Genomic DNA, 13102 nt, shown 5'->3' with positions numbered 1-13102 from the left:
GGCATTTTGGAGATTTAATATTTTGAAATTTTGTAAGACTGAAAATGTTTTCATTCTGCTCCTATTGTTGATAGGTAGTTTCATCTATTTTGGAATTTTGGAAAATTTTCTTGAGTTACATTGATTATGAACTCCTTTTCTCTAATCTCTTTTTCTAGATCACTAATTAATCAGATATTGGACCTCTTATCTGTTAGTTTTCTTTTTTTTTCTTTTTTTCTCATTATTTTCCTTCTGTTTTTTGTTTTGTTTTGTTTTGTTTTATTTTCTGGGGAATATCCTAAGTTTTATCTTACAAACCTTTAATTGAATTTTTCATTTATGTTTTATTTACTAATTTAAGAAGAGCTTCTTTTTCCTCTCTGAATGCTCTCTTCTTAAGGAAATGATACTCTTTCAATTTTTAAGGCTACTACAACTTTTTGTATCTCTAAGAACATTGTTGTTTTTTTTTTTAAATTTAACTTCTGCATATTTACTGTTACCTCTGTATCCATTAGAGGCTTTCCCCAGGTGTGATCATCTTTGGTCTGCTCATATTTAAGGGTGAAGTACTCGAAAGCTCCTTAGAAGCTCTGATCCTATAAGCAGGGCCTGTGGACTGTGACCTTCACCCTGGTGTGACTGGGCTAGACCATTTACTTTGGGGAACCCCAGTGTTAGCATCTTTCTCTAACTGTTCGGAGTCTCCAGAGGAGACCATTCTCCTACCTACACTGTAAAGGCCTGGCTGCCCACATTTGAACAACCAGAGGAAGACAACTGAGATTTTAGTAGTCTGGATGTGAAGTTTCAATTGAGTTCTCTGCTTTCTATATGGAGCCTGGTTTCTCCAAGTTCAAAGACTCTTCTGAAGATTAAATCTTCAGATTTCACAGGGTAGAGTTTGGGTGATAAGAGTTCTGGAGGCTCCACTTCTCCTCTTGTTTAGCTTTAGGTTTTACCCCCAACTTCCAATGGTGCCTGAGCTCTGTGATACTTAGCGGGATCCTACAGTACAAATTATGTTACTTCTTTGCCAACCTTATTTCTGGCTTAGAATTCAGTTTTTGGGGATCAATTGAGTCCTTCACTACTCAGTCATCCCCTTTCCAGCTTTCAAAATTTTGTGGCTACTGTGTCTTCTCTCATTTTTTTCCCACTTTTCCATTCTACCTTGAAGAAAACAGTAGATGCATGTTACAAATCTCCCATCTTCTGCCAGGAAGCTCTGTTGTTCATATTTTTCTACATTGTGCATGTATTTCTTTTCAGAGACAGAGTATGAGAGCTGGGGTGGGGGGATGCGAGGGAGAAGAAGACTCCCCACTTAGTGCAGAGTGTAACACTGGTCTCCATCCCAGGACCCTGAGATCATGACCTGGGCTGAAATCAAGGGCTGGACTCTTAACCCTGCTGAGACACCCAGGCATCCCGTGCATGTGTTTTTATAATTATAAGTGGAGAAACTTCTTTAAAGGAGGAAAGAAAATCCCCTGCAACCCAAGGGACTCAATTTAACTAATTATAATGATGATAATAAAAATAATAATAGTGGCATAATATGGCAGTTACCGTTTATTAGGGACTCATTAGGTATCAGAAAGTATAGTGGGCATTATCCCCTGTCCTTTTATTCTCTCTTTTTCACAGACAAAATTGAGACTCAGAGAGGTTAAGCAACCTCTTGAGGTCACATAGCTAGTTAAATGGTAAGTTTATAAGTAAGAGATAGCAGATCAACCATAAACCAACCAAACAAAACTCTACTGACGAAGTTTAAGGCAGTACTCTTGATTTGTTTGAGATTTTGGCACTGTGATTATCTAGCTGATGGGGTGGATAGTAGTGTCTTTCCCATCATAGAAATCAATTTTCCTTCCCTAAATGTAAGCAGTACTAATGTTTATTTAGCAGTGTGGCATTTTATTTAGTAAATATTAACAACCCTTTACTGAGTCTACTCCCTTCCTGATGCAATATGGAGGAGAGAGTCTTCAATTTTGAACCCATCCTACAAAGCATGGGTGAAACTGATCTGGGTGTCCTAGGACCAGCCATTAGGATGAATGGGCACACTCCTAGATAAAGAGCATTTCATCAGCCGCCCCTTCAGCCTTTGACATGAGATTCTTGATGTGTGCATTCGCTCTCCACGTGCGACTTGGCTAGTGACCTCCTGACCGCACTCCATGCCTTGCTCCCTTTTCTCCAAGGTGGGCATTATCTGACTGGTGGGATTAAAGAGGGCACTGGGCGTGTTCGGTGTGCTCCCTCAGCTCTCCTCCAAAGCCAGGCAGCCTGCAGGAGGCCCCCATTCTCTGTCCGCCTTGGGCCGCACTCAGTGGCGGGGTGTGGGGTGTGTGTGTGTGTTCATCTGGACATGCTCAACCCCGCGGGGACCGCGTTCTCCAGTGTAGATCTCATCACTGTTAAAGTTGACGTTTGGCCTCTGCCTGGCTCACCCGTGCTTCTGTTTGTTCCCAAACCTGGGCAGGGAGGCTCTGGTGTCTTGAACTCCTTCAGTGCCAGTAATTTTCTGCTGGCTGACAGGGGTTGATTTTAATTTGCATTCAAAACACATCACCAAATCTAGAAGAAACTACTCTTTTGAAATGTACGGGGAGGCGAGTGAGAGAGACGAGTAAGGCAGCAGTTGGAACTTCCCATTTAAAAAGAAAAAGAGTATTTAGCAGCATATTATTTTGAAAATGAATTTTTATTACTGTAGATAGCTTGAATATTTTATTTATTTATTTATTTATTTATTTTCAGCGTAACAGTATTCATTGTTTTTGCACCGGTAGCTTGAATATTTAACGAAGTCTGTCACAGAAATGCAAATCTGTACCCCTTCCTGGGACTCTTTTTAGACAAGGGTGGAAGCCCTCGCTAGAGGCATGTTCTTACTGTGCTGGAATTAAAAAATTAAACTTTTCAAAGAAGAGGAAGAAAGGACTTTGGAGAACTTTCTTATCATAATTTTACTGTCCACATGATTCTTACAGTACATAGGAAAGGCTTTGCGCTTGTCCCCATGTTTCTGGTATGAACTTGGGGAAATGAATCTCGAGATCCCCTCATGGCTACCTTGCTCTGTCCCGCACCCCTACAGGGGACTCACTTTATAGGACATCTGGGCCACCAACCACCCAGCGGTGGGGCGGATGGAGACCCCATGGAGGTGATTTGGAAATCTGAGCTCATGGCATGATAAGAGGACCGTTCATCCCTTTCTTGGCCACCTGCCTGTCATTTGTGTTTTTCCTCTTGAAGGACTTCCCCTGGGTTTGCCATCACCTTTCCCATTGCCTTAGGGTCTGCAAAGATGTCACAACTTACCAGATGATAGCCTTCAAATATGTGCAGGTTTTGTATGACAATTGTACCTCAGTAAAGCTTTTTGTAAAATCCTGTGTGTTAGGAGGTATTATTATTCCCATTTTACAGATGAGAAAATATAGGCAGCTCAGTGAACTTGCCCAAGGTCACAAGCTAGCATGTGACAGAGTCAGAGCCTGCTTCCGTCCTCAGTGATGAGCTCTTTCAGGGTCAGATCCATGTCTCATGCATCTTTGCCTCTTCTCTACCCCCACCTCATCCCCTCGGTACATCATACCTTCCTATAAATTATACGGTGCTCATGAATTATTTCTTGGACTGATGAATGAAGCATAAATATACTGTCTTTCTAACCTTGGGGTGAGAAAACAGCTGTGGGCAAAGGGTGTTTGCAGAAAGACTGCTAAGATCCGGGAAGCCCTTTAGAGGCTTAGGTCCCCATGTCCCCATGAGGGAGCCATCAGACACACTCTTGGGGTCCCACTGTCATGAGGCTTCGCCTAGTCTTGGAAGGACATGGGGCCACCGCTGGAGGGGTGTGAAAGCCTCAGTCTGAGGATGGCTGCCCACCCTTCTGAAAGGCAGACATGGGAGACTCAGGTGTGATCCGCGGTTACTATGGAAACCCATCAGTGGGCAGGGGGCTGTCACCTGGTTCTCCAAGCTAGGGAAAGATTGGGGTCTAACAGCATCCTTTCAAGAATAAGGCTTCTTGTTCCCGTTCAAGCAGGGAAACGAGCCTCCCAGAGCAACTGGGCTCTTCTACCAAAGCTCTCGGCGTTGCTGACTCTGGTCCCTGCTCTTTGTGGTTTTTTCTGTGAACCAAGTATGCAGGTGCCCCTGCCTTGTGTCTTTGCAGACCTTATGTGCCATGTGGCTCTCTTCTGTGTTCCCTGAAGCTTGTTGAAGGCACTGCCTCTCCAGAAAGTGCTTGTAGGTCCCCCTCCCCACCACCAGCCAACAAGCCATCTGTGTGTTTCTTTGGAGCCCATCCACCCTCTTCTCCCCATTGGAGTTTTTCCTGAAGGTCAGGCTGTAGAGATGAAATCTGAGCTTTTCAACTGCGTTCCTGAGTTTGCGTTCCTCTGAGGGTCACAACAGATGGACAGAGGAAGGCTGTGCCCCTTAGGGACGCACAGGGTCTTTGTCCTCTGCCAGCCTCCGCTTCTTGTAAATATTCTTCCGTATGTCAGCCACTTCCAAACCTCCGACGATCAACAGAGGATTAAAAACAGGCCACATGGGGTACCTGGATGGCTCAGTGGGTTCAACGTCTGCCTTGGGCTCAGGTCTTGATCTCAGTGTTCCAGAATCAAGTCCCACATCGGGCTCCCCAATCAGCAGGGAGTCTGCTTCTCCCTCGCCCTTCTTCATGCACCCTCTCTCTCTGTCTCAAATAAGTAAATAAAATCTTAAAAATAAATAAAAATAGGTTACATGGCAGAAAACAAAATTCCACAAACTTTTTCCATATTTTCTGTGGGGGTAATACATATATGTGACGTTGACTGTCTTCACTGCTTTTGCCTGTATGGTACAGTGGCATGAAGCACATTCATGCTGTGGGGCAGCCATTCCCACTCCATCTCCAAAACTTTCATCTTCCCAAACCGAAGCTCTGTCCTCATGAAACACTCACTCCCCATGTCTCTGACCCCTGACCCTCCCCCCCCCCAGACTCACCGTCTAGTTTGTGGGCATCTGACCACATTAGGTATCTCACATAAGGAGAATCCTGCAGTGTCTCTCCTTCTGTGACCGGCTTCTTTCACAGAGAGCATCGTGTCCTCAAGGTCCGTCTGTGTGGTAGCCCGTGTCAGAACCTTCCCTGTTGAAGGCTGTGTAATATTCCATTGTCTGGAGAGACCACACTGTGTCTGTTCATTCCTGTCGATGGACAGTTGGGTTGCTTTTACCTTTGGTTTTGTGATTGAAGTTCCACATGCTTCCGAAGATTAAGTGAAAGGCTTCCCCAAGATATATGCTTGTGCAAGCTGCTCTTTGGCTAGTGGTTTACTGAGCTCCCTGTAGGGGGGTTGGTGCACAGCTATAGGGACCTGCCTTTAGTGGCTCAGGCAGTGGCATCTGAGAAGGATTAGACCCTATTGTTCACGTGGCAAGTTTTCTGGAGAAAGTATGAGAAGTGGTGATCACAGAACACACACACAGATGACAGAATGAGCGGCTTGGTTGTGTGACCCAGAGGATTGGAAGGATTCACTCCTCTGGAATTCATGGAGCTCCTTGGCCGTGATCGTATAGTGGTTAGTACTCTGCGTTGTGGAATTCATGGAGCCCCTTGAGTGCAGGGCCCTTCCCCAGAGAGGCTCATGGCTTGGCGGGGTCAACAGTGTGGTGAAGGCTGGCCCAGGAGAAGAGCCCGGAAGGAAGGGAAGATGGAGAAGAGAGTGACAAATACGTGCCCAGTCAGGACTCTTCAAAGAAAGTGGCTGGAACCAGGAACCCGAAGGACAGATAGGAGATCCTCAGGAAGACAGGGATGCATGGCATTTCAACCACAGTGGGAAGCCCTGACAGTAGGCCCACAAGCGTGGTGAGTAGGCCGGCCCAGAATGGTCTGGAAGGGTGGACTCCCAGGGGTGCACGTGGGGGTGACAGAGGAACAGACTGGACTTTCAAGGCACACCTCAGCTGGGATGGGAGTCTGTGTTAGAAAGGTTGAACTTTCATCGTCTGGGTGGGGAACCTTGAAGGATTTCCCACTGGGTAGCCAGTCGCACAGTACCTTCCAGTGTGAGAAAGGTGGCATGAATGCCGTACTCCAGAAGCCCCGGGAAGGGTTTGTAAGCAGAGAAGTCCTGAGTGAATGACTACCAGAGCACAGCCTAGCAGGGGGCTGTTGCCTCAAGACCTCTCCCCGCAGCCCACCCCCCACTTACCTGCCTGGCTTCCGGCTTGCCCTCCCCAGGTCCGTGGAGAACTGCTCCGGGAGCGTGTGCAGCAGCTGGAGGCCCAGGAGGCCCGCTTCGCCGAGTCCCTTGTCTCCTTGCAGTTCCAGAAGGCGACCAGGATGGCCACCACCCTATGGGCGTACACCGCCCTCCTGAGCATCCAGGACCTGCTCCTGGAGGAGCTGAGCGAGTCGGAGACCCTGACGAAGTTGGCCTGTGAGCAAATCCTGGGGTCCCACAGCCCGGTGAGTGCGGGGCTCGGGGCTGGGGAAGGAAGAGGAATGGAGCCTGCGCTGCCTCTCTGGGTTCCTGGGTTCATCCTGGTGCGCTCCCCAGTGTCAGGTGGGACCTGTCCTGCTCTGTCTAAGCTGCAGGGTTGCAGGGAGGACTGAGTGAGGTGACTTCCAGCTCAAGCTTGCTGGATTTCATTGCCCCCAAGAAGGAAACCTTTTGAATTTTAACATTTTGAACATTGCCGAGACTGGGGCGCATCTTAAATCAACAACCCCAGGACAGTCCTTCTTAGAGCTGTAAAAACAGCATGGCTTTCTGTTAATGGTGCCGTAGATACGGTGAAATACTGGATTGCTGTTTATCTTCATAATTACCTTTATCACCACTCTTCCTACATGCTGCATTTTCTGTCAAGCTGTGAGAGCTCTAGTCCTAAAACCAAAGCAATGGCATCAACTCTTTGAGGACTAATCTTAGGTCCTCGATGAGTTGTTGTAGAACTTCGTATGTTATTATAATTCCTCTAGAGAGGAAAGGAACCCATGCTTACTGGGTGCCAGGTGCATGCAGGCAAGCACGAACAGGCTGTGATCGGACACACTCTCGTGTAAGCATCAATCATTCTTAATCACGCGTCTCAAAATGACCCTTTAAGCACGACTGATTGTAAGTGGCAATCTTATGCTGCTCTACTTTTATGCTCTCTGTCACTCATTGTATTACTTAATTATAGAGCTGGGTTGTGACACGGGTGCTGCTCGGATGTTCAGTTCTTGGGGAGAGAAATTGAGATCCAGGCAGGTGACAGGTCGGGTTCTTTGTGACATCCACAAGGCTGATAAATGCCAGGGGCAGAATGCAGTCTGCTTCTGACTTTGGCCCACAAGGTCATGCTCGTGGTCTCTCTCCATTGTTCTTGCCAGTAGGGGTTCCCATCTTTCCTTTTTGAAAGTCATGAAGAGTCCTGAAGTATTTTTCCCATAAACATTATGCACCCTGCATTAGGTCAGATGTTCCTTAAGGATGGAAAGAAGTGGAAACATTGACATTTCTGCTGAAAACATTCAGATGTTGAATAAATAACAATAAACCTACATCGTAATGTTTTGTGAGTTCACAAGAGAATGTGGAAAATTCCCAAAGGCCAAGGATATCCCGGGGAAAGCAAATCCAAAGACTCAGATCTTGGGGCAAAGACCGAAATCTGCAACCCAGGAATTTGGGGTTTATTTGGGAAAGAGGAGATATGGCCTGGGTGTCCTGAGGAAGTAGAACACCCAGTGAGGGGATGAGAGGAGAAAGCCACCTGCTGTCAAAGGAGTCACCTTGGACGGGAAATCTGTCCTTTTCCAGCCCTGCTCCAGAGGGCTGGGGGAGTGGAGAGGGGAGTCCCCCCATGTGAATTTGTTTTTGGTTTTGTTTTTAAGGTTTTTATTCATTTATTTGTCAGGAAGAGAGAGAGCACAAGCAGGGGGAACAGCAGGAAGAGAGAGAGGGAGAAGCAAGCTCTCCACTGAGCAGGGAGCCTGATGTGGGACTCCCATCCCAGGACCCTGGGATCATGACCTGAGCTGAAAGCAGACACTTAACCAACTCAGCCACCCAGGCATCCCTCCCTCGTGAATTTGTAGTCAAAGACTTCTGCTGGTGTGAGGAGGGAATCCCAAAGTACTTTAGCTCTCTAGTCAGGAAATCTCCCAAGGCGATGAATTAAATTAAAATGGTTCTAGGATGGCTAACTGCTGCAGTGCACGACCAAAGCAAAGGCAGATCCTCCCAGAGAAAAACGGTCTCAATCTGGGCAACCCAGGATTTTCACAGATGACCTTCAGTGAAATAGGAAGTCTCAATTAAAATCAGAAGTCCCCAAACACATGAGCAAAACAAGATGATAGATATATAGGAGAAACAAACAAACGAAAAAGTCCCTAAAGATGTTAGATGCTCAGATCATCAGAATAGACTAGAAAATAATGATTTATGCAATTATTTTTAAAATTAAAAGCAATACTGAAATGACTTTAAAAATTTTCATTCGTGTGGAGAGCAGAGCGATTCTAAACTTGCATGCATGTAATAAAATACCCAAAATAATGAAAGAAAACTTGACAGAATGGCAGGGAGAAGATAAATCTGTCACAGTAGGGGGGGATTTCAGCACATCCCTCTTCCTGTGGTTGATCAGACGAGACACATTTAAAGATACTGATGAACTTATTAACCCATTAATCAACCTATATTTAATGTCTACCCACAGTATCTTACAGACAGCAATTAACAAATACATATTCTTTTTGAGCGCACATTGCGACAGTTACAAACAGTTAAGGTATACAATATTACTTGACCATCTTTTTTTGAAAAAGATTAACCTTGAACACATTTAAGAAAAGATTGGTTCTCAAAGTCCATACTTTGAAAGTTTTAAAACTTACTCCTGAATAATTGGCTGGTCAAAGAAATGATAATGGAAATTTGCTTAAATGTAGAACAGAAAAATAATGTAAATACAACATATTAAAATGTGTGGGATTTGGCTTAAGTAGCTTTTTAGCTCGAAGGGAAATTAATGCCCTAAACTTATATTAGAGAAGAAAGGCTTACGATTAAAATCATATAAAAAGCTAGAGGGAACAAAGATAAATGAATCTGTAGAAAGAAGGAAGAAAGATCACATAAATAAAATAAGAAAAAGACTACCAGATACCAACCAAACAAAACCATGATAGAAAGGATCAGTAAAGTGAAAGTTGAATTTGCTGAAAAAAAGGCTAATAAAATACACAAAGTTCTGACACAAGTGACCGTATAAAAAAGAGATAAGAGACCAGTAAATAATAAAAAGCATTGTAACTATACATGCAGTAGAGTTTTGGAAAATAAAACAAGGAACAATTTCATGTGGATGAATTTGAAAACGAAAGGAAATGGAAAATTTGTCAAAAATGTTTCAAGTAGAAAAACAGTCTGTGTATAGTCTTATTACCATGAAAGAAACTGATTCAGTAGTCAAGAAATCTTCTGACACACACAAAAAAGCACGCACCCTGATAATTTCATAGGCGAATTCTGATAGATTTTTGCAACCTCATCTACACATTATTCCTGATGTTAGAAAAATAGGGACTATTCCTCATTGTATGAAGCTCAGCCCACTGTGACCAAAACCAGATGTGAGTCATTATGAGAAGAACAATTACAGTTCACCCTTACTTGTGAGCATAGATGTCGAATTCGTAAACAAAATATTACTAACATAACCCAGCCATCCATAAAATAATTAGTACAGCACGGCCAGGATGAGGTTTCCCAGGAATGTAAGGTTGGTTTAACTTCAAAATATCCATTTGCAAAGTTTGCCAGATTAACAGATTAAAGGAGAAAAGAAAAAAAAAAACTCATATGATCATTTCTGTATAACCCGATCAAGTATTTTATCGAATTCCGCACCCACCGAAGATGAAAACTTCTCGGCAAATTAATGACAGGAGGAAACCTGCTCTGGGTATTTACCCAAAGTCTACAGCAAGTGTGAGTGAGAGGTGGTGGGCACGGGGGTGGGCTGGACCCGAATTACAGGTGAAGTACACAAGGAGCAGGTCAAGGTCGTGTATCGGATGAGGGGCAGAGCCGGTGACGTCCAGCTCACAGTTCACCTGCTGCCCCTTGAGGGCTCTGGGAAACCCCTCAGCTCAGCGCTGAGACACCTCCTGGCTCTTTTTTCTTGAGACCCCCCTAATTTCTGTCATCACTGGACAGTACGATGCTTACATTTGTAGTTGTATCTCACCGCCTTTTGGAGTAACATCAAAGCTTCCTTATTCTCGACTGGGTTTGGAAGAGTTATGTGCCCTAAACTGGAAGTGACTGCTCATAGGTCACGTGATGTAGTATCGAGTTGGTGGAAAGCCAGCCAGCGTTTCCTCGGTTTGCATTCGGAGGGAAGACCAGCCTGTTGTTTTGCTCCAGATACTAGACTTTCATTCCACAGTTTGATCATTCTGCGAAAGCAGCTTTCCCACTGTGAATGGTCTTTTAAGTGAAACATTCAAGGGAATTAAAAAACTTGAAATGCTTTGGAAGAAATGACTGGTAAAAGAACCATACCGAGCACGCCTCCTTGGATGAAAGAGTTAGATTCCTCTTGTGAAATGGCAACATGGGCAAGACCTAACGAAATCATAGGACCGAGCAGCATGATGGGCAAATCTGCAGAGGACGCGCTTCCTCGTGGGAGATAAGGGGACCCCAGACCGACCGTACCCACTGCATCTGTCCTACAGCTTCAGTTGTCGTGGACCCCCCCCCCCCACCGCCCCGTTCCATGCCTGAACCCAGTGTCTTCTTCTGTTCTTCCTCTGGCTTATTGCCCACTTGCTGCTTGTCACCTAGTCTGTGGATTCTGCTGCTGGCCCAGCTTCGCTGCTGGGATGAATCTAGATGTGAAAAAGAAAAAATAACACTAGTAGTAAGTTGCTCCCATTAATCTAGCTCTCATTAAGTCCAAAGCATCGTGGGAAGTGTTTGAACCTTCTGTCAAGCCCATGATGCTTTGATACTCATTCTACAGATGATGGAGGGAGGCTCAGGAAGGTTACAGCATTGCACCAAAGCTCCTGTCCCTGGAAAGCAGGGCTGGCGCCTTCTCCCACAAAGCCTGGCTCCTGTCCTCACATCAGTTTCTGCCTCCCTCCCTCTACACTGCAGCCCAAGGAGTCTGTCTGAAAAACCGAAACGATCATTGGCAGCCCCACCCCCAGCTCTGGATTTAAAACCCTGTCCTTCACTACTCTTGGAGGCACCCCGCATTTCAACCCCTGTACCTTCTTGCTGCTCCTGCACCCCTGCGTGACGTTCAGGCCTCCATTCCTCTGAATTACCTGCCTCACTCTGCTTCACCCCTTTGGAAGCTCATATCCATAATCTAAGACAAGCCAAATGTTGCCTCTTCCATGAAGCCCCCCATGATTCCCTCTGGCAGAGCTGGTCTCTTTCAGCTTTGTGCTCACACACCCTCCCTCCCGAATCTCTACGATAGCAGGTGATGGCTATTACTGTCACTATAACTGTGAGGCTGTCGTCCACACTAGGCTGTAAGTTCCCAGAGTCCAGGGGCCGTGTCTCATTCACTGCGATCCCTTGTGCCCAATAAAAGTTCTGGAACTCTGTCAGTCTGTCTGTCTATCACCTTATCATCTATCCTTCATTCAGCTGATACCTATGGAGTGCTTACCAGAGACAGCAGAGCTGAGGGATGGGGCCAGGAGCCAGAGAAACCGAAATCAGTCCTTACTGAGGCTCTCCTGCAGCTCTGGGGCTTCAGAAGTTTGACCGATACTCTCTGTGCCTCAGCCACTGTACCTATAGAATGAGATAATAACACATTTCTACCTTGTGCTGGATTGAGTCTAGTAGTACCTGCTAGCTGACATTATTATTATAAATAATTAAGATGATGATGCTGATCAGGACTGTTCTTCCTTGTGTGAGCCAGGCCCTGGGCTCCCTGCTGGGGAGAGGGATGGACAGGCAGCTGTGGTCCTGGGCCCCCTGCCCTCAACAGTAAAACTCCACTGAGAAGAGTTCCAGAATCAGGTCTTGGATTCCACTTGTGCAAAGCAGCAGGTGGATGCCCAGGGTGCGGAAGGAGTTTAGGGGAGAGGCTGGCCTCTGGGAGAACATGCCATCGGCAGCCACAACCTGAGGCACACATTCCTGCCTCATTTTCTTTTTTTTTTTCTTAAATATTTTATTTATTTGACAGAGAGAAATCACAACTAGGCAGAGAGGCAGGCAGAGAGAGAGGAGGAAGCAGGCTCCCCGCGGAGCAGAGAGCCTGATGCGGGGCTCGATCCCAGGACCCCGGGATCATGACCTGAGCCGAAGGCAGAGGCTTTAACCCACTGAGCCACCCAGGCGCCCCTCCTGCCTCATTTTCTGTTCCCAGCCAGAACTCACCTGGTCTTGGAAAACACGTGTGATGCTCCCTATGCTCTACTCATTCTTTGGAGACACTGGCAGCTGTGGGTTCAAGTCTGCCTTCTCTGTGCGGTGGCCGGGGCTGGCCAGCGAAAGTGTGACTTCAGTGAGTCGGATCCACACTGGGCTCTGGCGTGCTGGCAGAACTCGCTGTCAGAAACTCATTAGCGCTGTTAGAAGTTCTGGGTTTGGTCATGTTTGCATGTGGGATGTTGCCACGAGACAGATGGCTGTAATTAGAAACATCAGCATGTTAGAGGCCCTGCTCAGAAGCGTTCAAAGGCTTCGATGGCCCTGTGGGCAAAACCCAAATGCTCAGCGCACAATGGCCCCAATTTCCCTCTCTGGCACGCTTTTCTTCACTCTTGGTTCTTGAGCAGTGTTTCTGAGCCGTGGTGGTGGGGGTGGGGGGGTTTGAGGCCCTTTTGACAGTTTGATGTAAGCTTTGGCTCCTTGGCAGAAAGGCAGACTTTTCTGCACTTATTTGGGAAGACGATGGACTACCATCAGCTCTAGAGCCCATCCGAAGCCCCTTAGGGGTAAACCCCAGCTCTATCCCTGACCCCACTTAGAGCCCTGGACAATCTGGTGACTAACAGGTTCGAGGTGTCTGCATTTTATGAGGCTTGGGACCTTCCAGCCTCCCCCTCCCCTTA

At 46.2% G+C, this 13102-nt stretch overlaps 1 protein-coding gene across 3 annotated transcripts in view; it reads left to right on the top strand.

Annotated features, from left to right (window-relative positions):
* EVC2 (EvC ciliary complex subunit 2) overlaps nucleotides 1-13102 on the top strand; it is a 126908-nt gene that overhangs the window by 101782 nt on the left and 12024 nt on the right. For all 3 annotated transcript variants that reach the window (XM_045998433.1, XM_045998432.1, XM_045998431.1), the window contains one exon: nucleotides 6251-6478. In XM_045998433.1, the coding sequence (XP_045854389.1) occupies nucleotides 6251-6478 (228 nt within the window). The remainder of the gene's footprint in view (nucleotides 1-6250; nucleotides 6479-13102) is intronic.

This window comes from Meles meles, chromosome 2 (assembly GCF_922984935.1).
Source record: "Meles meles chromosome 2, mMelMel3.1 paternal haplotype, whole genome shotgun sequence".
Taxonomy (NCBI): domain Eukaryota; kingdom Metazoa; phylum Chordata; class Mammalia; order Carnivora; family Mustelidae; genus Meles; species Meles meles.
Note: the sequence above shows the minus strand (reverse complement) of the source record. Positions and strands in the feature narration are given on the sequence as shown.